The sequence below is a fragment of the Aedes aegypti genome, chromosome 1 (genome assembly GCF_002204515.2).
Source record: "Aedes aegypti strain LVP_AGWG chromosome 1, AaegL5.0 Primary Assembly, whole genome shotgun sequence".
In the NCBI taxonomy this organism is placed as follows: Eukaryota; Metazoa; Arthropoda; class Insecta; order Diptera; family Culicidae; genus Aedes; species Aedes aegypti.
Genome location: NC_035107.1, coordinates 280,044,659 through 280,070,157, shown reverse-complemented (window position 1 = coordinate 280,070,157; position 25,499 = coordinate 280,044,659). Strand labels below are relative to the sequence as shown.

At 39.2% G+C, this 25,499-nt stretch overlaps 1 protein-coding gene across 1 annotated transcript in view; it reads left to right on the top strand.

Annotated features, from left to right (window-relative positions):
* Positions 1 to 25,499, top strand: part of LOC5576566 — a 680,673-nt gene that overhangs the window by 64,277 nt on the left and 590,897 nt on the right. The window contains exon 2 of the mRNA XM_021837955.1: positions 4,698 to 5,438. Coding sequence (XP_021693647.1) covers positions 5,320 to 5,438 — 119 coding nt within the window. The 5' untranslated portion in view covers positions 4,698 to 5,319. The remainder of the gene's footprint in view (positions 1 to 4,697; positions 5,439 to 25,499) is intronic.

Below are 25,499 nucleotides of genomic sequence, written 5' to 3'. Positions count from 1 at the left end.
AACGCAATACTTATGTTCGATGTCCGTGTGACATGGAAACATTTCCAGAACCTCACTCAGTGCCAAAAGTGGGATCATGGTACAAAACATTGCCGCATGGATGCTACATGCATGATTTATGGGAGCTCTTATCACGCTAAGAACGTCTTTCCTGTGAAGGATGATACCACAAAGTTTGTATGTGCGAATTGCAAGGGCCCTCATAAGTCTATCTTTTGGGATTGCCCTTCTCGTAAGGGAATCGTCAAGGCTCGTACCAGACAGATGAACGATAATGTTTTTCGTTTGCGGAATTCCCCTGGCAGAATTTCCAACAATGCTCATTTTTCAGTTAAAGATCGCTTGCTTAAGAATCATACCCATCAGGTAATTTATAGTCATGCTCGTTCACAAGCTAATTTTATTCCGTCGGGTAGCTGTTCGAATCTTGTAATTTCGAATGGATCTACCGAAGTAAACACGTATGCCGATATCGTAGCAGGCAGTTACAACTCAATGTGTTCCCCAAATTTTCAACGGAATCTCAATGGTTTTTAAAAGTGATGATTCTCAGGGATTATGAAGAAATTTTCAGAGATCTAAGCGATTCACAGAGATGCAACAGGATTATCCAGCGTTTCTCGTGGGTTTCCACAAGGTTTTAAGGAATTCCAAAGGATGCCTGAGAGACATCAAAGTGGTTCCAGAAGTTTCCAAAGCATTTCTAGAGATTTTGAGGAGTTTCCAAGGGACTATCATATATTTCCAAGCACTTGAAAGAAAATTATGACGAGCTAATGGATCTCTAGTAGTGTATTCCAAATCATTGAAAACCCATGGGAAAATCTAAAAATATTTTTAAATAACCAGAAAAACTCGTAAGAACTCCTAAGAAACCGTTGTAAACCTCTTAAAAACCTCTAAAATCTTGTTGAAAACCTCCTAAAGACTACTCGGGAACCACTGGTACACCCTGAAATATTCTTAGGAATCTCTCCAAACATTTCGGAAACTATTGTAGGAGACTATAAATTCCCTGAGAGCTTCTAAGTGCGACTTAGAAACCCTTGACAAATCATTTGGGATGTCCTTGCAAATCTCTTGGAACCTTTGAAAACCGCTTGGAAACATTTAGAGATCCCTGGGAAATCTTCAAAAACCCCTGGAAACCTCCGTAAGATCTTTGGAAACTTAATCCAGAAATATTTTATGCATCAATCCAAATCTCTTAGGACCTCAGGACTTCATGAATTCTGAAAACTTCTGGGGACTCTCTTACAGATCTACACATCATTATCTCAGTAAATTCTGGAATTCAAAGTTCAGTAAGAATGCATGAACCTCCACCAAAGTTTCGAGTCGTGAAGTGTTGCTCGTCTCTCCTTAAACTACGCCAATATCCGTTGAATGCGTCGGGACCAACCTTTTTTAATATCGCTGAAAATAATCTGCAAGGAAATTGGGCCGTATTATTGATTTCTGGAACACATGTCATGAAGCCGCTTGCAATTCGTCAATATCTGCTATATTTTGCTGGTAACTTACAGTAGGTATTCCACTATCGATTCCTGTTATTTTTTTTGCAAAGTTCAGACGTCTCTCAATGTGAACTTTCACCTTCTTGGCCCTTCTGATGTGCAAACTTTCGACCAAAAACATGACGAACTGGCTCCCGGCTAACCTCCAAATTGAGTTCCTGTTTAATCTGCTTCCAGGATTGCATAGAATTCGAAGCAATTCTAACAGTTTCATGTTTGTCTCGAACGGAAAGCTTAGACTTCGGGATTCTTCAAGTGCGATAACACAATTTGATGTGATCAACCAATGGACCAATGCACGAGTTCACTAATTTGACGTTTGAGCGGTGCTGAATTCACTCGTTGCCATGGTCACGTAAATAACACGGCACCGCTCAAACGTCAGATAGTGAACTCGTGCATCGGTCCATACGGAGTGCTATTTCTTGAATCCCTACGTTTTCTTAAAGAAACGCTTCAATCTGCCCTTTCTCTTTCTCTGAAAAATATTTTCCCTTCGATATAGTGATCGATTGTTGAACAAAACACTTGAAATTGAGGAAAAACACGATTGGTCGTAAGCTGAGACGAGACTCGCGGAGACGGTCTTCTTTTTCTGTGATTGCTGAGTTTTTTCTTATGGATCGATGCACGAGTTCACTAATTGACGTTTGAGCGGTGCCGAATTCACTGGTTGCCATGGTCCCATAAATAACACGGCACCACTCAAACGTCAAATAATAAACCCGTGCATCGGTCCATTCCACTCTGTGTTTGTGTGTGTGTGTGTGTGATACAATCCACCTCCCACTGGCCGGCAGTGCTTTTATGGAAGAAAATTGTATGCATGTATTTAATGATACCCTTCGATATCTTTATATCTGCAGACAATTTTAGCCCAGGAGATGAAAGGTGATAGCTCTACTGAAATTCCAACGACCCATTTCAAGAATGGCAGTAAATACACACACATTCTGAGGTCATTTTCATTTACAGTAAGCCCCGCATAAAAACATCCAGATATCAAATGGATATATGCAATGTTTTTACACTTCCCGAATCGAAAATTATATTTTCGACCCTGGCACGTATTTAGTTTGAATTGGTAATAAGTGAGTAAAGTAAACAATAATAAAGAACGATTTTACCAGGATGTGAAGCAGTTTTTCTCCGTCGCCGCACTGGGGTTTCCGTAAAATACTATACACTTTTTCACTGCACTCCACGCGTAACACGTTCGATCCTGACCGCATCACCCGCCCCGCAGGAGCAAGCGTCGCAGTCAAAGGATCACACACTACTCTCTTTCTTATTCCACTCTGTGTTTACATCGATAATGCGCAAGCCGTTCAAACCCTCACATGGACATCTAGAGCAAAAAATATTGTGTTTGCATCACACCGAAGCATAAATAGGCTTTTGAGTGAAATTTCATGCCAGCAAACGTAGCAGATATTAGAAATAACTAGCTTTATAGTTATATTTATCAGCATCTTAGGAAAAAACTGCTCCGCCGACAGAGGTTTTTAATAACAGTTTTTTTTTAATACAATACTTTTCACTTTTTCAGCCATAAAACTGACGGGCTGCATTTGACGTTTCGTGGCAGCGGAATCTAGGCTGCATATGACGTTGATATTTTTCCACTTTGCGAGTCTCTCTCAGGTAACTTACGACCGGAAATTGGATATAATGTTTTCACCATAACAAACAAGCAAGCAGGAATGAATATTTGACAGTTATCGAGATGCTTTCGCCAAAACACACATAGTTCACTAGGGTGGGTTGAAATTGCAATAATAATTTTCAATGAATGACAAAAAAAAGAGGTGGTCTTAAGCAAACTGGACAGAGTGTATTAGCGTTGGGCAAATTTGTCTATAACATCGATGTTACTGAATCGATTCACATTTGAACTGCAGAATCGATTCTTCAATTTAATCGAATCCTTTGAATCGATGTTTTTGAATCGATTCGAATCGAATTCAAATTACAATTTATGAAGGTTGAAACGAAATCAAATAAATTTGCATGAAATTTCAACATCTTTCAATTTAATCAGTTCTGAAATTCAATAGAAGAGATTTACTACTTCAAGGCCAGCTCAAAATTCGTTTTCATCTTCATCAACTTATTAACAAATTTTCATCGATTCCAACAAAAAAAACCGAATCAAAAAATCGAATGAAGAAAATCGATTCATTCAATTTTAGATGCCTCGAACATCGACTCAAAAAATCGATTAATCGGAATGAAAACATCGATTTTTGGAACATCGATTCAAAAACGCCCAACGCTAGAGTGTATGTTTTCTAGTTATCAAGGAATTACTCATTTATGACTCACCCGTAGCACTTCTTTCATAATATTTCACAGACGAATTGCCAAGCGGTTCCTAGAATGTTTTCGGATGTATCCAGAAATAGAATTGTTAGCTGTTATTATGCGGCTTTAGGAGTTCCCGATGCGTTTTTAAAGGCTTTCAAGCAAATCACAAAGCTTTTCATGAAGTTCTCAATGTTTTCGAAGGGCTACCTCCCTAAGGATTTTTGGAGGTAAACTGAAATGGTTCTTTAAAGGTACTCAAAAGGTTTCAGCTATTCCGAAATTGGATTTTTAATAGGCTATTAGGGGTGACCGATGGCTGCTTTCAAAAATGTTAATTTTTAGGTTTTACTAAGAACTTATTAGGAATTTCTGAAACTATTCAAAGCAGCTTTTGGAGATTTTCTTTGGCTTTCATACGGTTCTTAGGTATCCTCTGGGTAAAGTTTTGATTATGCTCGTAGATCTGAAAACGTTAATTCCAAATAATTCAATGCAGAGTTCAAAGAAAGTATGCCTACGAAAATCTTCAACAACTATATGGGTTTTACAGGTCCGAATCAAAACTCATTAAAAGTACCGGAAAATGACAACATTAATGTTACTTTGTTACAAAAATAATTAGGTCATATCTTAAAGCATCGTTAAACTTAATAATTTCTACCAAAATGTAGACGTGGAGGACAATTTCACAAAATATATAAACAACTTCTGCAAATTAAGTTTACAAATTAAATCCCGGTAAGTCGACGGCAACAACGACAATGCCTTGTTTTCATTAAATGCTAATCATCTTGTTCGTACCCCGCCGCCCGCCCATTACGCCAAATTATATTAACCCAAGCGGAATATTTATGAAATGTTGTCTCGTTTCAGCCAAACCGCCGCTGCCGCGCCGTTTCCGGGAATGTGCCACACGTTTGAGCCCCCAACGTCCTAAATCAACAGCCGGCAGCCACATACATCTGCCTGGTTCACGAGTTCTTGGATCGACAGGCAGGCAACGCCACCTGTCGGAGGAATGGCATGGATTCGCCTGGATTTATGCTAATGACGACAACTGCGACGATGTCGGAGCGCGTTAAGTTCATAACAATTAGGTGCTAGATAATTGTGAAATTTGTTACTAGTGATGATGAAAGTTAGTAGCAGGTGTGAAATGTGATTCGACAGTGAAAAATATGTGGTTTTGATACAGAAGTTACGATGTGAAACCATACACTTCGCCGTGATGTGATAAATTTCAAGCAGAGAAACGTTCCTCCGAACATCGGTAGATCAGTGCCGAACGGTGAATTCATTCGGCGCCTGTGTGCGTGGCAGTAGCGATAGTGGTGGTGATACCGCTGTCTCGCCGGCTGGTGGTTCCTCCCAGCTGCTCGGGACGAATCCTGCTGCTGCCAACGCTGCCCCGTCATCACCTTCGTCCAGCAGAGCACAGCCAACGTCGTCCTCGTCGTCGTCCTCGTCAACGACCTTCGCCTGCGTCGCCGGAAACATGGATGATGTGCCGCCACCACCCCGCAAAAGCTCCCTCAGCATCGACCGGGCGGCGTTCCTGCTGCTGCGCGTCAAGAAGGCCTTCAAGAAGAAGCGCCAACAGCGGAAGGATAAACTGTGAGTATCTTAGGATTCGTAATGGGTGATTATTTAGTTTTCGGCTGTTCACTGACGAACATATTACAATTTTTAAGATGTTATCGTGTGCAGGTACCCCAGTTTCAGATATAAAAATTTTAAACTTCAATTTTACAAATATAAACGGAAAGAACTGTAGAGAAGCTAGCAACTTCCTATTGAGAAATTTTCATGATTCTGTTGAGCAGTTTCAAAGCATCCGACAAAAAACTTACAAACGTCAAAATATAAAGCTTTCAAGCTTCTGCTTCTTGAGAATCTTCAAGCTTACTTTGAGAAATTTCCAAGCTTCTGTTAAGATGCTTCAAACCTTACCTAGAGAAACTTTCAAGCTTCTGTTGAGAAGCTTTCAACCTTATGTACAGAAGCTTTCAAGCTTCTTTTGAGTAGCTTTCAAGCATTTGTTGAGAAGCTTCTGCTGAGATGCTTTCAAGCTTTTGCTGTGAAGCTTCCAAGCTTCTGCTGAGAAAATTCCAAACTTCTGCTGAGAAGCATGTCGAGAAGCTTCCAAGCTTCTGTTAGGAAGCTTCCAAGCTTCTATTGTGGAGCTTCCAAGCCTTTGCTGAGAAGTGTCCAAGCTTTTGCTGAGAAGCGTTCAACTCTCTACTGAGAAGCTTTCAAGCTTCCGCTGAGAATTTTTCAAAATTCTGCTGAGAAGCTTTCAATTTTCTGCTGCGAAGCTTCCAAACTTCTGTTGATCAGCTTCCAATCATCTGTTGAGAAGCTTTCAATCTTCTGCAAATTCAAGCAGCTTCCAATCTTCTGCTGCGAATCTTCCAAACTTCTGTTGAGAAGCTACCAGGTGTAGTGTCCGGAGGGAGGAACCGGCATATGCAAAGTTAATGGCTCAATCAGCTGAATTGCAACAGGAGTAATTCCTGCGCAACTTCATCTCTCAAAACACTTTAAGAGACTGACGTGTCATTCGTCTCTTCCCGTTTGCTTAGGTTTTCCTTGTTACTCAAACGATATGCCCTTCTGCTTAGTTTATATCTTCCCTAGTACTCCTCTCAATCCCTTCTCCTCCTGATCTACTCTTATAATAGTAAGATCGTTTCTTCTATTATCTTACAATATTAGAACATTTTGTTTCAACATCATCATCATCATCTTCTACATTATCATTCCTCATTACTCGTTACTTGCTTCTCGCTCCTAATTCTTATTTGCTTATTCCTCATTCTTCCAGGGCTGTTAAAACAGGCGCGAATTTCGCGATTCACGCGGATTTCGCGATTCTCGCGGATTTCGCTATTTTCGCGGATTTGGCCAACCAAGCGTGAAAATCGCGGGTGGATAAAAAACTGTCGCGAAAATCGCGGATTTCCCAAATCATGCGGCAAAAATTGCAGTTATATACATACAGTCGTGATTTCTTAATTAGGAATTTTCTATTTAAAAAAGAAAATACAAGTCTCCGCATTGAGAGCAGTAAAGTTCAGTAAGTATAGTCACTGATATCAAAAATACTGATCAGGGAAGTATGAAAAGCAGTAACATTTTATTTGGAGTCATTTTCTCAAGAGTTGCTGGTCAATCGAGAGATAGTTCCTCCCTAAATTCTTAATGACACTAATCTAAAATTCGATTCTATTGACGGCGATCTACTGGTTCATAACTAAACTGGAAATAGAAAATTATACCGTTCAAATCCTGTAAGCTTGAAAGACATTTCTCTTCTGTTAAAAATCTTAGAAAATGGTGCTCAGCACATTTGACTTGCTTTATTAAAAATAAAAATGAAATATTTGAAATCAGAAATGTGTTAAATTTACTGATCATGAATATAGTATGTCAAAATATTTAACCGTGTAGGAATGCTAAATGCTTGATTACATAAATGCATGCCTTCCAAGTTTGTACGGATAATATGCGGTCACTCTGGCTGAGTGTTGGCACTGCAGTCATAGTTGATTACCCTCTGAAATCTTAGGATCGATAGAAAAGTTTAAAACAATAGATAGCTCCGCAGTTAAATTATGAGTTTTGTCAACGAAGAATAAGTATTGTAAATGTAGAAGATACAAATTACTTGAAGTTAATGGAAAGCAGCACTAAAAATTGTATGTTGTATTGCAATATTTGATGTTAATATAACTAAATAAAACCTCTTGCAGTTTAAGCTGATCAACATAAAACCGTTTTACGATCTGATTTGAAAACCAGTGCAACGATTGAATCACCGCCACAACACACTGGTTAAAAAGTTAGCACCTGAAGAAATCGCTCAAAATAATAGTAGTTTTGCTTGGTAAATTTTTGTTCAGCAACAATTTTGTAATAAAAATGGATCAATAATAAATTTGTAACTTTGGAGAAATATGAGTGAAGAAAAATTTAAAAAAGCATAATGCAGCTGATATCTAAACTTCTATTATTTTGAGCGATTTCACCAGGTGTTATGTTCCCGACATATTGAAGCAAGTAAAATGACGTGAATCTAAGTCACAAATGACGTAATTTTCCGTTGCAATGAACTGAATATTATTTGAATCACAAACATTCACATTGGACGTAATTTATTTAATTTACTTCAGTTGCGCCTGTGGGATATAGAATCAACTGCGTTGGGAAGTGATAATAGGATTGATCACAGTAAGCGGTTTAATACGTTCAAATGTGATGCACACTGCCATGTTGACGATATTGGTTTCCCTTAGTTACACGCTCCTGTCACTTGCATACTATATGCATGCATGCTCTGCCTCACTTGAGAATCAACACTTGTCTTGGTGTGAGCATCGCGTGGAGGGTGATTCCTTTCCCAGTGATTATCGAAACTCCACATTGGCGATCCTGCCAGTTTTCTACTAACTTGTGGAAAGATACCTGGCTTATTTTACATTTTTTCAATGGACGGAATCACCCTGCCGCGTTGCTTATGTGAAAAAGTGAAAATTAGAAGTGCAGCCCGCAGCGTGGTGTTTGTTAAGTGAAAATTTCTTTCTCCGTATCAGATTTGCTTCCAACTCGTGAAAAAAAAGTTTACACTGAAGAAACAACCCGAGAGAGAGCATTGATGTGTGGACGCTTACAGCGTGTTGTTTGCCGTGGGGCAATGTCCGCTGCCGAAAAGCGAAATTTCGTCGATCTTGTTGTTTTGCTTGGTGCAAATGTCAGATCGGACGCTAACAGCGAGTTGTTTGTCGTGGGCGAAGAAGAGCCCCGGCAATGTCCGCTGCCGAAAAGCGAAATTTATTCGATCTTGTTGTTTTGCTATTTGCAAATGTCAGATCAGAAGCTTACAGCGTTTTGTTTGCTGTGGGGGAAGAGGAGCCCAGGCAATGTCCGCTGCTGAAAAGCTACACTGAGGCAAAAATCTCGCATGATTTTCATAAGATCACACTAATGAACGCGTTTTTTATTATTTTTTTGTTGGTTCATAAGACACTTGCGTATTTCATTCGACGAGATTGAGATTCATAAGACAAGTGTAATTTTTTCATAAAAATTAATTGTCAATGTCATAAGAACGCTTATGAACCCCATTGCTCATCATTGTGAAGAACCACGTGAGGCAAATTTTCTCGGTACAGCTATTTCACTATCAGAAATTCAATATGGCTTCCGAAATGGACGTGTTTGCTGATTTGTCGCTGGCTGACTCCGTTTCTAATGCATCAAAGGGTAAATATTTTCTATTTATCATCAATTCCGCTGTAACTTACACTAACACTAACGATCAGATTAAGGAATTGGATCCAAAGAATAAGATTTATGAATGAAAATTCAAAACAATTTGTATGACGCGTAAGAAATCACAAACCCCCCTCATCCATTAATCTGCCCCTAACGTAAACCTGCACCAATTCAGGCGTTCTTCACAACTTTTCTCAATAATGTTTCGAAGCTATAATATACTTCTTCGCGTTCAAAATAGGTTAGCCAACTAGAGAAAATCGAATTTTCATCCATTTTGTCGTATCGCAAATCGATTCTAATGCTTACAGTAAAGTGCTTTAATCGAATTGCGACATGACAAAATGGATGAAAATTTGATTTTCCCAAGTTGGTTAACCTATTTTTCAACGCGGATTAATATTATTCATTCATTGAAATTCATAATCTAAAGCTCAAATTACACAAGACAGTCTTATGGAACCAAGAATGGATCAGAACGTAATTCATAAGACTATCTATGGATTTTGTAATCAAGTCAATGCTGGTTCATAAGATCATCTTACGAAATTCCTTCGAGGTGTATTATGGAAACAACATCTGCCGAAAACCATACGATGGTCTTATGAATTTCAAAGATTTTTCTTGTGTCGTAATTTCATAAGCAAATCTTATGACAGTCTTACGTTTGCTTTCCTCAGTGTAGAATTCGCAGACCTTGTTGTTTTGCTAAGTGCAAATGTCAGGTCAGAAAGATAGAGTGTGTTGTTTGCTGTTGGGGAAGAGGAGTCCCGGCAATGCCCGCTGACTAATAGCAAGAATTCATGAATCTTGTTGTATTGATGTGTGCGGCAATGTCCGCAAACGAATTACGAGAATTCTTAATGTTTTTTGTTCGATTTATTCAAGTACCAGATCGGATACTTCTAGCGCTTGCCTGCGTGCTATAATGTTACAAATAAGCAAGGTTTTATTCTTATATTTTTTTGGGCAAATGTAATTCCAGAACATTGAAGCGTTTTGTTGGAAAGACAACTGGCAATATTTGCTGTCTAGAACGATTATATTGTTTTGCTTTATGCAAACGTCAGAACATGTGTTTACAACGTCTAGTTTGTTGTACGGCAAATGACCCAACAATATTATTTGTAGAGAAAAAGAAAATACGATAAGTGTGTTTTTGTGCGAAATGCCAAATAACAAAAATTGACAGTGTTGGTTGCCCCAAGAGGAGACTAGCTGACAGAAAAAATTTAGCTCTTGACAAGCATTAAAAAAACACATTTGTTTGACTAAAAAAGACTTGCAAAGTCTACTAACGGGACAACATGTTTTAATCGAGAATTTTGTTTTAAATTTCAATAATATATTCAGGCTGTTGGATGGCGCTGCAACTGGTGCATTGACAGTCATTCTGAAATTTGTCTCGTGTTAATATTGTTTACTAAATTACAACATACAAAAACATGAATTTCGGCTCCGTAAAGCGATAAACTCGATTGAGCTTCACATAAACGAACTAGTTAAAAATACATCACAGTGTGCATACAAAAAAGTATGCAGTATGAATAGATAGTCCCAATAAAAAATGATTAAAGGTTTTTTGTTGCTATACAGGTTAAATGGTCAGTCATACCTGAATCGGATGGTACTTGTTATCAGAATACTATGTAACCTTTACACGTGACATTGCACGATTAACCAAACTATGAATGTCAGGTTGTGATACAAAAATATAGAGCAAAAACAAATTTGGTTTTGGAGTGAAGAATTGTTTGGAATTTAGTTCGAAGTGAAGATTTTTTTTAATGTACAGCGAATATGACCATCCCAAATTTGATGTTTAAAGTACATCAATGAGACAAGTGTTGCGATAAAACATGGAATATGGACAATTTTAAATGGTATTAGAAAATAAGCAAGATAGCTGGATGATTCGACAATAATTCGTGTAAGGAAATGAGCTTTCAGTAGATGAATTTAAGTTTAAATTGTACAATACATATGAAAATTATTTATTTTATTGATTTTTTTTTTATATATTTGATTTCTATTAATTTCAAGAAATTGGAATTTCTTTGGAGCAGAGGAAGAATGTGGGATATAGAATCAACTGCGTTGGGAAGTGATAATAGGATTGATCACAGTAAGCGGTTTAATACGTTCAAATGTGATGCACACTGCCATGTTGACGATATTGGTTTCCCTTAGTTACACGCTCCTGTCACTTGCATACTATATGCATGCATGCTCTGCCTCACTTGAGAATCAACACTTGTCTTGGTAAGTTGTGTGAGCATCGCGTGGAGGGTGATTCCTTTCCCAGTGATTATCGAAACTCCACAGCGCCACTAGTCAGGAAAAAAGCGGAAAAATCCAATAACTCGAAATCTATTTGTCATCAACATTTCAATATATTTTTTTTCATAGAAAATCGTGCAATTTCATAAATGGTAGTGTCACTACAAGCAGAGAGAGGAGACATTGTCACAGTCACGTCGGACGTAATTTTACGAGTATTTTTAAGTTTTAGCGCCATCAAATTTACGTTACGTACGTAATATTTGTTTTTTTTTCTAAGTGTGCAGTATTATGACGAATTTTGTGAAAATGAAATTGAAGAGATATTTAGAGCCCTCTGTCAAAATTTCATGCGATTTGCTCAGATCTACCCTGCAGAGTAGGACATTTTGTGTTAAACGTCGAGAGAGTTTTAAATGTATACTCCAATGTACTGCTAATAACTAATGAATATTACTGAAAAAATGTAACAATTTTCATAAAAAAACAGAAATTTGTTAGAAATATTAAATAATTACAACAATCTTGTATTTTTATCTCAAATTAATTGAGTATCGAGATTTGAAGTTTAATAAAAATAAATTCAGTTTTCATACAATGAATGCCATTTCAAATCTATTGTTTAACTGTCCTCATCTTATAAAAAAAAAATATATATTTTACAACATTATTTTTTTAAATAATATGATAGTGTTTGCTGTCCATGTATTTCATGAAAAAATACAGTATTGGCGATCTAATCTTATTAATGGCAATCTTTTCGCTTTCGGTAACATCACCACTTAAAATATAGGTTAAAGTTAGATTAGAGAAAAAATCGAAATTTGCTATTTAATTAAGGTTTTCTATGCTTTGACCATGTAAAATTACTGTGTGTGTTTTTCTCTTTACGTTATCTTTAAAAACTACATTTTGCATCTTCTATTGTATGCAAAAATCATATCGAATTGTGTTAAGTATAGTTGCAAACTAGGCCTCCTCTCTGCTTGTAGTGACACTACCATTTATTAAATTGCATGATTTTTTATAGAAAAATATATTGATGACAAAAAAATTTCGAGTGATACTATTGTTGAATACGATTTTCTCCATGAAAAACTCAAATTATTGGATTTTTACGCTTTTTACCTTTTCTCCTGTCTAGTGGCGCAACTGGAGTAAATAAAATATATTTCATAATTAAACTCTACCCTTGTTGTCGACTGTAATCCGTAGACCAATTTGTCTTGCTCAACTGTAGATACTTTAAGATAAGGCGAAAATAATCACTTAGTATCATTAAAAACTTTTTTTTGATCAAGCACGTTTATGCATTTTTATAATGAGTAGTGAATATGTCAATGAAATAGATTTTTTTAAGCGCGGATGGAATGTCTGAAGTCGCGATTTTCGTGGATACGATTTTAAGATTTTTGTAACAGCCCTGTCATTCCTCACTCTACACACCTCATTCTTCATTCCTCATTTTTTCTCTCCTCACTCCTCATCCCTCATCTTTCATTCCTCATTTCTTACTCCTCATTCCTCATTCTTCACCCTTCATTCATCACTTCTCACTCCCCATATCTCACCTCTCACTCTTAATACCTCATTCCTCTTTCTTCACTCCTCCTTCCTCATTCCTTATTACTTACTCCTCATTCCTTATTACTTACTCCTCATTCATCACTCTTCACACCACGTTCTTCACTCCTCACTCCTTGTTACTTACTCATCATTCTTCATTCCTCATTCCCCATTCTTCACTCCTCACTCAACAGACATCACTCCTAATTCCTCATTCCTTACTTTTCATTTATCATCTCATATCTCATTCCTCATTTTTCACTCCTTTTTCCTCAATTCTCACTCCTCACTTCTCAGTTCTCGTTCCTCACTACTCACTTTTTATTCCTCATTCCCTACTCATCATTCCTTATTCCTCACTCTTCATTCCTCATTCCTCACTTCTCACTCTTCATAACTCATTCCTTATTCTTCACTCCGCTTTCCTCATTACTAGTAAGTAATGAGAGAATGAAAAATGTTACATTCCTCATTTCTTATTCATACCTTTTTCTTCACTCCTCATTCCTCACTCCTAACTTCTCATTTCTCACTCCTCACTTTTCACTCATTTCTCATTCGTCATTCCTTACTCATCATTCTTCATTCCTCATTTCTCCCTTCTCACTCTTCAATCCTCACTATTCATTCCTCATTCCTCACTCTTCATTTCTCATTACTTACACCTCATTCCTCACTCCTCATTCCTTATTCATAACTATTCATTCCTAAGCTCTCATTCCTCATTTTTTACTCTGTTGTTGAGAAGCTTTCAAGCTTCTTGATTAGCGACAAACTGACTCGTAATATCCACGAAGTTGAGAAGATTTAAATCTTTGTTGAGAAGCTTCCAAGCTCGTGCTGAAAAGCTTCCAAGCTTCTGCTGAGAAGCTTCCAATCTTCTGCTGAGAAGCTTCAAAGCTTATTCTGAGAAGCTTCAAAGCGTCTGCTGAGAAGCTTCAAAGCTTCTGCTGAGAATCTTCCAAGCTTCCAACCTTGTTCCAAGCTTCTGGTAAGAAGCTTCGAAACTTCTGCTGAGAAGCTCCCAAGCATCTGTTGAGAAGCTTCCAAGGTTCTGCTGAGAAGCTCTCAAGCTTCTGTCGAGAAGCTTCTAAGCTTCTGCTGAGAAGCTCTCAAGCTTCTGCTGAGAAGCTTCTAAGCTTCTGTTGAGAAGCTTTCAAGCTCCTGCTGAGAAAATTACAAACTTCTGCTGAGAAGCATTCCAAGCTTCTGTCGAGATGCTTCCAAGCTTTTACTGAGAAGCTTCCAAGCTTCTGTTAAAAAACTTCCAAGCCTCTGTTGAATAACTTCCAAGCTTCTGTTGAGAAGCCTCCAGGCTTCTGCTGGGAAGCTTCTGATGAGAAGCTTTCAAGCTTCTGCTGAGAAGCTTCCAAGCTTCTGCTGTGAAGCTTCCAAGCTTCTGCTGAGAAGCTTGCAAGTTTCTGCTAAGAAGCTTCCAAGCTTCTGTTGAAAAACTTCCAAGCTTCTGTCGAGAAACTTCCAAGCTTTTTCTGAGTCAACGCCAAAAAATGAAGCTGGTAGTATCTACCTGTGAACTTGCAAAGCTAAAGCCTATACTGCTACGTACTAGCCATTTCATATATCGAAACTAAATCATGTAGTTTCCCCCTGTTTTCCTATTTATTCGTCACGCAAAACAATTTCCCAACATGTTCGGATCGCAATCAAGTTAATTGCTGCCTGTACCAAGTTTGACTAAACAGCGTTCTCTTTGGTTTCCGCACACACGCAGACAAACATATACACTCGATTGCATTCAAATTGTAACTGCTGCAAATCCAAGTCAATTCGAACGACGATTCTAGCGCAGTTTATTGCACGTTTGCAAGTGAACTTCAATTTAATTTGCGTATCCACTCGTTACATTTGACGGAAAAAGTTGAACTGTAGGTATGTGTTTTGCACGACAAACTTTTCCCATGTTCAGTTGTAACCGTGAAACTTTGATTGGTGGTCTGCAAAAAAAATAACCTATCGCTTTCGACTCCGATTGGTGTGTTCATGGCCGACCATGAAGGCACATTTACAAGCACCGGAACAAACTCCGTCGACAAATGGGACATTCTCGAGTCACGACGCAAAACTCGCATTGTCATCAACCACGGTCCCTAAAACTAGGGTCCGGCAAACAAAACTATAAAATGGACGGGGAAAAACCATGAAACTCATGTGGAGGACGTCGATGATGTGATTTTACTGTCTAATTTACCTTCCTCATTTTTGCAAGCGAGTCCACCAGTGTGGTGATAGTGCAGCATCACAATCGGAATGACTTTCGAAAGCTCGAAATCCGGAGTGGAAAACAGTGATTTCACATTTCCCTCAATCGGAGGTAATAAAAGTTGGTCTTGTCTTGTCTGAGCTGAGCCGAGCTGAGAGGGTTGTCGTGCATTTGTGAACGACCAAAACCCCGCTCTACAGATTGCGGACTTTTGCTTCCAGCTCTGAGCTCTGAGGGCTGCTAGAGAGGAACTTTTCCATCGTACAACCTGAATTGCCAGAGCTTCGTCGTTCGTCCATTCAGTTTTGGTTCGTTTGACGTTAGTTCAATTTTCTTCGGAAATCCAACCCCCTTTGGCTTGCAAGCGAGCAGAAGCTAAAGCTCCGCCAGTAACAAAAGGGCTTTGCGTATTGAATGTTAATACCCACCCGGAGATTGCGTTCAGAAGTATCCATGTTGGTTGAGCTCTCAAGGCTGACATTGCTGTTCCGTGGGATGAGAAACGAAACCAACAAGCAGTTTCCGAAATCCTCTTCTCTATACTTTTTCATCTGGCGTTACGTCCCAACCGGGGTTAATTTTCTGCTTAGTATTCTTATGAGCACATCCACAGTTATCTTTTCTAATTCCAAAAGATCCACGACCATCTGAATTTGTACCCATCACTATACGGCATCACTATTCAGAGCTTCTCTACTCTATAGTGTTTTAGTTTCCTAGACTTGATTACCAATAACGGAACAATTGCTGGAGGACCAGTAAAACGAACCAATTTGATTACAATTTCTTTTCATTTCATCTGCAAAACTTTTTGAATAGACAGTTTGAGAAATGCATACATATCTCGCATAACTTATGATTTCGTTCTGAGAGCCATTTGTGTTTAGTTCAACAGAATTTTGAAAGTTTCTCGACAGAAGCTAGGAAGCTTCTCAACAGAAGCTTGGAAGCTCTGAACAGAAGCTTAAAAGCCTCTCAACAAAAGCATGGAAGCTTCTCAACAAAAGTTCGGTAGATTCTCAATAAAAGCTTGTAAATTTCTCAGCAGAAGCTTGGAAGCTTCTCTGCACAAGCTTGGAAGCTTCTCAACATAAGCTTGGAAGATTCTGTACAGAACTTGAAAGCTTCTCAGCAGAAGCTTGGAAGCTTCTCGGCAGAAGCTTGGAAGCTTCTCGGCAGAAGCTTGGAAGCTTCTTGGCAGAAGCTTGGAAGCTACTTTTCAGAAGCTTGGAAGCTTCTTTTCGGAAGCATGAAAGCTTCTTGGCAGAAGTTTGGGAAGTTCCTGGCAGAAGCTTGGAAGATTCCCAACAGAAGCTTGGAAGCTTCTTACAAGGGAAGGACTGTTTTTGTTAGATTCTACATGTCGAAATATGAAAAACCCCAAAGCCTTTCGAGTGATAGACCAGTGGTGAAGCCAGGAGCGGCTTTGAAAGGGGCAATTTTGTACGTATGTGATTATATTGAGCTAATTGAAAATTTAGCGTTAGCGTTAGCGTTAGCGTAGTTACGGTATACTTCGTAGATTGGATACTAGCAACATTCATGTTTCTTTTTAATAATCTCATCCTGACTACTTTCAGGAACAAGGCAGGGGAGTAAACCTTGTTCAAATCATAAACAAGAATACTAAAGCATGAATATCACTATTCCCGGCCACGCCCATCTTTACCGTAACTTGAGATAGGGGAAGGAAATGTTGATGTAGCACTTACTTAATGAGAGGCCACCGACTCAGCGACACCCTCATAAGTGCTACGGAGTTGGAGGTTGGGGAAGGTATATTGTCAGGATTCGCCTAAACATTTGTTGTTTAAGTGTTCTCAATTTAATCTTTTGAATGCCGGCAATCAAAAGAGAGAACAATAATGTATTTATAGTATAAATAGTATTTCGCGAAATGCTTGTCGATTGTTCAGTAATATTTTTGCTCAATAGCCAGTAAAAAAGCAAAACCGATCCCTCCAGAGTCATCGGATTGTATAAACTAATGATACGCGTAAAAAAAAGAATCTCCGGCGACAAAAATAAGCGCGAAACCGTGAGCAAAATCTATCGGACGATGCAACACCGAACTGTCCTGCTTGGGCTTCACAAAACACTACCCAGCAAGACGCTCCAAAACAGGAAAAAAAAACTTCCGGCGACGCAAACACGCGCGAAATCGTGAGCAAAATCTATCGGACGACGCAAAACCGAACTGTCCTGCTTGGGCTTCACGAAGCACTCGGTTTTGTTTTGTTTCTGCGTTACATTTCACAAAGTTCCTTTTCATTTTTCTCCGTTGACTCGAACTTTCTATCTCTTATGGATCACAAGCTAGAACTAGTTCAAAATGCTCAATTTTACATGCTCACTAGCGCCACCTAGCGGCAAAATCGCGAACTGAACTGATCGCTGTAACGGGGTAATGCGGGTGATCGGAAAGGAAACCGCAGAAAAACTTCACTTTAGCGCCAGGCAAGACTTTATCCTTGCCGTGAAGATGCGAGTTTTTATCTCAAATAATCCCGTGCCCGGCGGAGAGACCTCAAGGTAAATCCAAATCGTGTTAATCCCGACCCACGACCGAAACTGACGCACCAAATTCACTAACTAAGTTATTTTAAAACAAACGTATTCAAATCCAGGGTGGAAATGGTTCCTAGTCCGTGGATAAGGCACCCATTCCCAGAGCCTATTCTAAAATTCCGTAACAAAACCGAGACTGCATTAACCCAACTCACACAATTAGCCCAAGGATTGCGTTGTGTAATTGAAAAGTTGTAGCTGTTTTTCCTATCTCATCTTGCAATGGTTTTATTATGCTTCATTGCACCTCCTCTCTTGACTTCACTTCATGCGCTTCATTACAAAATTCGGTCTTACTTGCTAAGGGTTAGTTTTGTACATAGTTTTTGGTTTTTAAATCATTACTTGCCCAACAGGAACCCGGCATGCTGCAGCGCACCACGTGGCTGCAAGATCCCCAATGATGCATCGACTTGACGGTCATTCAGGGTCTGACGATCGTTGTCCTTAACTTTACGTCGTCTTGCGGTAGCCCTCTGTTGGTGGGATCGAGATCTACTGCAGTGGGTAGCGTTGACGGTGTAACCAAGTGGGTTGGACTAAGCTTACGCTATTCACCGTATGGCAGCGCCTCCTCTGCACGTGCTCTTACGGATTGTACCGGTTCGCCGGTGACGTGTGATGTTGTTGCACGATAATCCTCCACGTGCGTCTCACTGTGCCTAGTCACTTAGGCTTTCGACCTAGGGGTGACGCCTTCGTTCGAAGGATTCCTCGCACGTCGGTCTGACCCGTCAACCAATAATATCACGAAGGTTGTGGTTAATTCTCCTAAGCTTGCCTTAGTCCTTTTCAATTCACTTTACTTGGCACAACTATATACTTCCTTCCGAACAATAGGCTTGACGAAAGAACAATGCCTTCTCTACACTCAACAATGGCTATCACTCTGAGGTGTCACCTGGCACTTTTCACGAGGTGCGAAACAGGTCTTTACACTTGGCTGGTCAAATTACGAGAGCATGGGCTAAGGCAGTTTTGATAGATTCAAGACTTATTCGATCCCGAAGACGACTCATTCGGTGATTTTCGGCTTGTCAGATTCTAAAGAGCCATCCATGGATGGGCCCCTTAATCGACTTCGACATTCACGTATTGAACCTCTTTGGCGTATCTCAGCATGACTTTGATCAGAGACTGGGTTGGCGACTAACGCTACTTAGTTTATTTGTATGCTTTTTCCTGATGAATCTATATCTATTTTTTTTCTTAATTTTGTAACCTAGTTACATCGCTTTCCGGATGTCCTTGAACCCCTGAGCAACTTTGCCGAAGACCCGAACTTTCTATCTCTTATGGATCACAAGCTAGAACTAGTTCAAAATGCTCAATTTTACATGCTCACTAGCGCCACCTAGCGGCAAAATGAGCTAATTGAAAATTTGACAAAAAGATTTTTCTCAGTATTTATGATAGTTATGGACATAATTGACATTCATGTATGTGTATAATGTATATTCTTTTGCTATAGGTGTAGCTCGAATGGGTGCTTCTTGCCATACTATTTCAATAAAACCAAGTATATTTTGGGGTCAATATTCCGTTCACTTCATAGTTTTCCAATATCTATCATTGAACCCGAGATAAAATTAATGTTTTTTTTCAAGAGCGTAGTAAAAAAAGGGCATAGAAAGAGGCTAGTGGAATAATGTAGACGATATGGAGGTACAAATGGTATTGATAATAAATGTTGCCAAGGAAAACCCCCGAGGTTATAAATGGGACTGTTTTACAACTTTTAAATATGTGTTGAATTGCAAAGCTTATTGGGATACCAGTAGTGAAGCCAGTAAAGACATAAATTTAAACAAATTTAGGTCAAATTTTGCTTTCGTTTTCTTTCCTTGCTCACCTTTTTCCTAAATCGTCTTAAATATATTCTCTCTCCTGATACAGTACGAAAGGTCTCGTGTATAACCAGATAGGACTTGTTTTCAGTCACTGGAATATATTGCAAATCCAAATGTATAAAAACTTAACCCAAAAAAAGATTATATATATCAAGAGAATATAAAATTGTATAAGAATATATTGAAGGCGGTATAGGGGCTAAGTTAATAATGTAAACAGGAAAATAAATAACGGTAATCTTCGAGATTTTGACGAGGTTAGTTTGTTCAATAATACTTGGGAAAATGGAAAGCACCCTGGAAAGAGATAAAGATTAGTGTTGAAGTGTAAACAATTAGTTACACTCTATATAAAAAGTGTTGCGGAAGCGTGAAAATTTGTAAAATTTAGTTTGTTTTTGTGTTTGGTTACGGCATTATGCCTATTTTTTTTACCGATTTTAACACCCGTACATATCTCCTGTTTCTTGCTACAGATTTACGTAATTTTAAGTAAGTGGATAACGTTAGTCTTCTGGCTATACAACTGGCTCTTATTTCGTTTTATTTTTAATTGAAAATGTTCGAAAAAAATGAAAACAAAAAAAAAGATAGATGCTAACATGTTTCTACATTGGTGCCCTTACTAGCTACACGAGTGCTTTATATCAAAGCAGTTTTGTCAATCCTCTATATGTTTTCATTCGTAATCTTTAAAAAGAGCCCCATAATCAAGCTCGGAGGTTTTCTATGCAGCATTTTTTGTCAGTACGGTTCATATCTCCATATCTTATACATTGTTAAACAAGCCCCTTTACAATACCTTTCTGACAGAACTATTGACAAAATTGCTCGTCTTGTATGAACGAAATATGGACACCAAAACCAATCTTGTTTTATTGGAATAGTATGCCACGAAGAACCCATTCTGGTTGCGCCTATGGCATGAAAACATACATTTAAAACATACATTGATGTCAATGCTGTTCTCTACCATCACAATAAATACTGAAAAAAAAAATTTGGTAAATTTTCAATTAGCTGAATAATATTATATACGTACAAAATTGCCCTTTCAGTGCCCCTCCTGGCTACACCACTGGTCCATCATCCGAAAGGCTTTGGGATTCTTTATATTTTGACATGTAGAATCTAACAAAAATAGTCCGGATGATACACATCGTGACCTTACCCTGCCAGTAGAAACTTGGAAGCTTTTTCAAAATTAGCTTGGAAGCTTCTCAACAGGAGCTTGGAAGCTGCTCGGCAGAAGCTTGGAAACTTCTCGGCAAAGGTTGGAAGCTTCTAGGCAGAAGCTTGGAAGCTTCTCAACAGAAACTTGGAAGCTTCTCGGCAGAAGTTTGGAAGCTTCTCGGCAGAAGCTTGGAAGCTTCTCGGCAGAAGGTTGGAAGCTTCTCGGCAGAAGTTTGGAAGCTTCTCGGCAGAAGCTTGGAAGCTTCTCGGCAGAAGCTTGGAAGCTTCTCGGCAGAAGCTTGGAAGCTTCTCGGCAGAAGCTTGGAAGCTTCTCGGCAGAAGCTTGGAAGCTTCTCGGCAGAAGCTTGGAAGCTTCTCGGCAGAAGCTTGGAAGCTTCTCGGCAGAAGCTTGGAAGCTTCTCGGCAGAAGCTTGGAAGCTTCTCGGCAGAAGTTTGGAAGCTTCTCGGCAGAAGCTTGGAAGCTTCTCGGCAGAAGCTTGGAAGCTTCTCGGCAGAAGCTTGGAAGCTTCTCGGCAGAAGCTTGGAAGCTTCTCGGCAGAAGCTTGGAAGCTTCTCGGCAGAAGCTTGGAAGCTTCTCGGCAGAAGCTTGGAAGCTTCTCGGCAGAAGCTTGGAAGCTTTTCGGCAGAAGCTTGGAAGCTTCTCGGCAGAAGCTTGAAAACTTCTCGGTAAAAGTTCGAAAGCTTCTCGGCAGAAGCTTGGAAGCTTCTCGGCTAAAGCTTGAAAGCTTCCCGGCACAAGCTTGGAAGCTTCTCGGCAGAAGGTTGGAAGCTTCTCGGCAAAAGCTTGGAAGCTACTTAGCAACAGCTGGAAAGCTTCTCAACGTAACCATGGAAGCTTCTCGACAGAAGCATGGAAGCTTCTCAACAGAGCTTGGAAGCTTCTTTATAAAAGCAGAAGCATGGTAGCTTCTCAACAGTAGTTGAAAAGCTTCTCAACAGATGCTTGGAAGCTTTTCAACAGAAATTTGGAAGCTTCTTAGATACTTGTGTATCTGTAAAAATCGCGAAATTGATACAACTCTAAAACATTGCCAAAGTACCTTTTTATTGGACAATTTTTTTTATTTTGAACTGGGGGGTGTGAACTGGATATCAACAAACAACCAGACTGCTGTCAAGTTAAGTTTTCATGAAATTGATCCTAGTACACCCGATTCTGTTTTTGCACGAATTTTTTTTACACGGCCGTGCAAAAAAGTTTCCATACATTTTTTTCCACCAAAACCTTATTTTTGCATGAAACGTCGAGAAATTGTGTTAATTTTTTTTGCACGGTTTTTTAAATTTTGAACTGAAAACTTTTTTTGCATGGTACGCATCTCCCGTGCAAAAACAGAATCGGGTGTATCCTAGGAGTGTGCAGTCATTACTTAGTCACGCTAAAAAATGTTATGCAGTTTATGTGACACAAAACTACCAACTTTTTACGTTATACTTGCTCTTATTTATGCATTAGTATATTCAAACTTTTGTTAAACAGATTTCTTACTAATTTACGTTCAGAAACGATCAGATTTAGTTGATTTATTGGTCTTATTACCAGCATTAAACTGCAAAAGTTTTGTGTGAAGTATTTCATGTGTTCACCTTGAAAATGGTTTGCTGCGAGACAAGCAAACAAACAACGTTTAGGACTGGAAAATATTGTGTTTAAATTGAATATCCAAAATGTTCGAGTCCGCACCTCTCAGGTTTTGAAATATTAGTTTTCTGTCTGATATGGTACGGTGAATTCATGTTTTTTATCTCGGAGTGATCAGGTCAACACTCAATAGCTTCTTCTTCCAAGGTTCACCAAGTAGCAAGTGCATTGCTTTGTTTCATCTTCTTTGAATGAAAATTCATCTGTGCCGCCCGCGCACTTTTATCCAAGCTAGACGGATGAGGGCAAAAGCTTACCTTAAATCTTTGAAAAAAATGGACATTTGTGTAGGACGGCTTTTGCACGGCGCCACCATTCGTTGCCAGATTACCGTGATGGCGGCAAGTTATGCCATAGTGGGTAGCTTACAGTCAATAGGTTCAGCCTTGCTCGACTCAGCACGCTGAGCACTTAGATAAGTGAAGCAACAACTAGCTCGTTTGTGATATAATGCACATCCACATCCTTCATTCACAATGGCGATAGTTTTTTTTCGTTCCGGGAAAATTCCACAAAATAGCATCCATCGCAGATGGAAGGGATGTATTTGCAGCGACAGCGATTTGGATGAATTACACAGCATCTGTGAGAAATGTGTCGCCTTCAGGCAGACCGACCAACAATGGCGCCGTTCGTTTTGATGAGTACTGACATTTGACATGTTCCAACGCTGTTGAATGCACCAACCAACGCCACACAGTGGGCAAAATCTGGCTTAAACAGGAACCGTTGAATTTGTGCATTTCCGATGGAAAATACTCGATAAATACCTTGAGCAGGTAGTACACCTTAATTAGCAAAGCATAGCAGAGATTGACTGTACATTAGACTGATGCAAATCTTGAAGTTTTTGCTTCCCTATGCTTAAACGTTGTCAATTATGATGAAAACCATTCTCTCAAAATTTGGTGCGATTTGGAAGAAATTTGATTGTGTACACGCCATTTCAAGTTTGTATGAACATTACTATGGAAAAAGCAAACCTTTTGTGTTCAGTCCCCTAACAACTCATTATAATAATCTATGGAAAAGTGAACAAACTTTTCTCATATGAAATCTGCCCAGCTACAACTTTGCCGAAGACCACATTTTGATGGGACGTAAGGATAATTTGTTATTATTCACAACAAAGTCTTAACCATGCTGAGATGATAATTTACTTACTTTCAGAGCAACACTGCTTTTTTGCTGTAGAACACAGTAGCCTGGATTACTTTGATCTATGCTACCCACCAGGAGCACCACTGTTGCCTCCCGGGCAGTTGGTTCAGCAAACGATTGTCTTGCTGGGGCTTTCCGAAGTATTGCTATAGGAAGAAACTGTGCCAATTGATTTATTGAGCATTTTTTTTTTTTCAACGGAAATTCTTCCTTTCAGGGCTAAAATTCAGTGGTTAATAAATAAGACCGATCTTGAGTCCAATTTTCCCACTGTGCAAACGGCTCAGCTCGGTAACAGTGCTATGGTACGGTAGGTACATACATCATCAGCAGACGACGAGGGCGATGGACGTACTGTGAGATCGGATGACACATTCTTAGAACTTGTTTTCCAACGACTAACAACGGCCCTCAATGCAACTCATTACGACGGGCAACTCTTTGAGCAATCCCTCCTGGTGGCTGGTGTCTGAATCCTGGAAAACTGTGATGTTGGTGTCGATGGATCAATGTAGGCGTTAATTGACAATGACTTGGTTTTGATATCTTGTATCTGATTTCATGTAGGGACCAACCCAGAGGGATTCAATTAATTATCGAAATAGTTATTGACAGTGGAATTTCCCATGAAGCTTTTAATACTTGAACAAAGAACATAACGACGTAAAAATCAATAACCAACAATAGATGCGATTGTTGATCCAACCGTAAGTAGCAATACATACCCAAAACTATCTCATACCTCTATTATCATGGAACCCACAAGGGACACAATCCCACGTTGTCATCCCCTGTTGTTCACATCATGTTGAACAAGACCGCCCCAATTTCCTAAACATGCTCTCCAAAGTTTACAACCCGCACCGCCCCATCTTCGATGCTAATTCATAATAAAGGGTTTGTGATGGAAAATGTATTTCCGAAGTGAGTCGTCGAGCACCAACCGGTACACCCTTCCCGGAAGGCAGAGCCCAATTGCTCTCTTTTGCATTATATCGACCTCAATACCCGCGGTTGTGGGGTGCAGAAGAGCGGCGTTGTCCTGGCTTAATGAGACTTTGATGTACCTAGAACCCGAAATTTATTCTCAAATTTACCATCGATATCGATACCCTTTTGCCGGCACCTGCGGGCGATTTCATCTTCAAAATTTTTAGGGTGAATTAAAAGTTGGCATTTTTGAAATGTTGAAAAATTGTTTAACTTTCGGTTTGGATGGATGACTAGGAAGCTAGGAAGTTATGAAGTAAATAATTATCCTGGAACAGAAGAGAGCCAGCTTTTATAATGGCATCATACAAAGCTTTGCTATTATAATGTTTCGTAAGGTACACTACCCGTCATAAATACGGACTCACGAAAATAAGTATTGCAACACTCAGCTGAATATTGAATCACCCTGAAAAGTTTAGCATCACCTCAAAACAGGTAAATTCAAATTGCTATATCTCGAGATCCTTACGACTTGCAAAGAAGCGATCTTCAGCAAAGTTGTTCAGGGGATCCAGGACATCCGGAAAGCAAATAGTTTGGTTCACGGTTTTGCCGCTAGGTAGCGCTAGTGAGCATGTAAAATTGAGCATTTCAAACTAGTTCTAGCTTATGAGCCATAAGAGATAGAAAGCTCGGGTCTTCGGCAAAGTTGTTCAGAAGGTCAAGGACATCTGCCCAGATAACCAAAATGTACGTATAACGAAGTCACCTGGAGGCTTTGTATGTGCAAAATTTCACTTATAAGATATCGCGAAAAGGCCTTCTACGTACAAAAGTGGAGGCGATATGCGTGCATATATTATGTGATGAATAATAACATACAATACAAGTGTACCGTTTTGATTCATATTACGGACAGCTTCAAATTCCGGACACTCTACTTTGTATGAGAAACATTTCACGCGAAATGTTTCAATTTTTGCTGT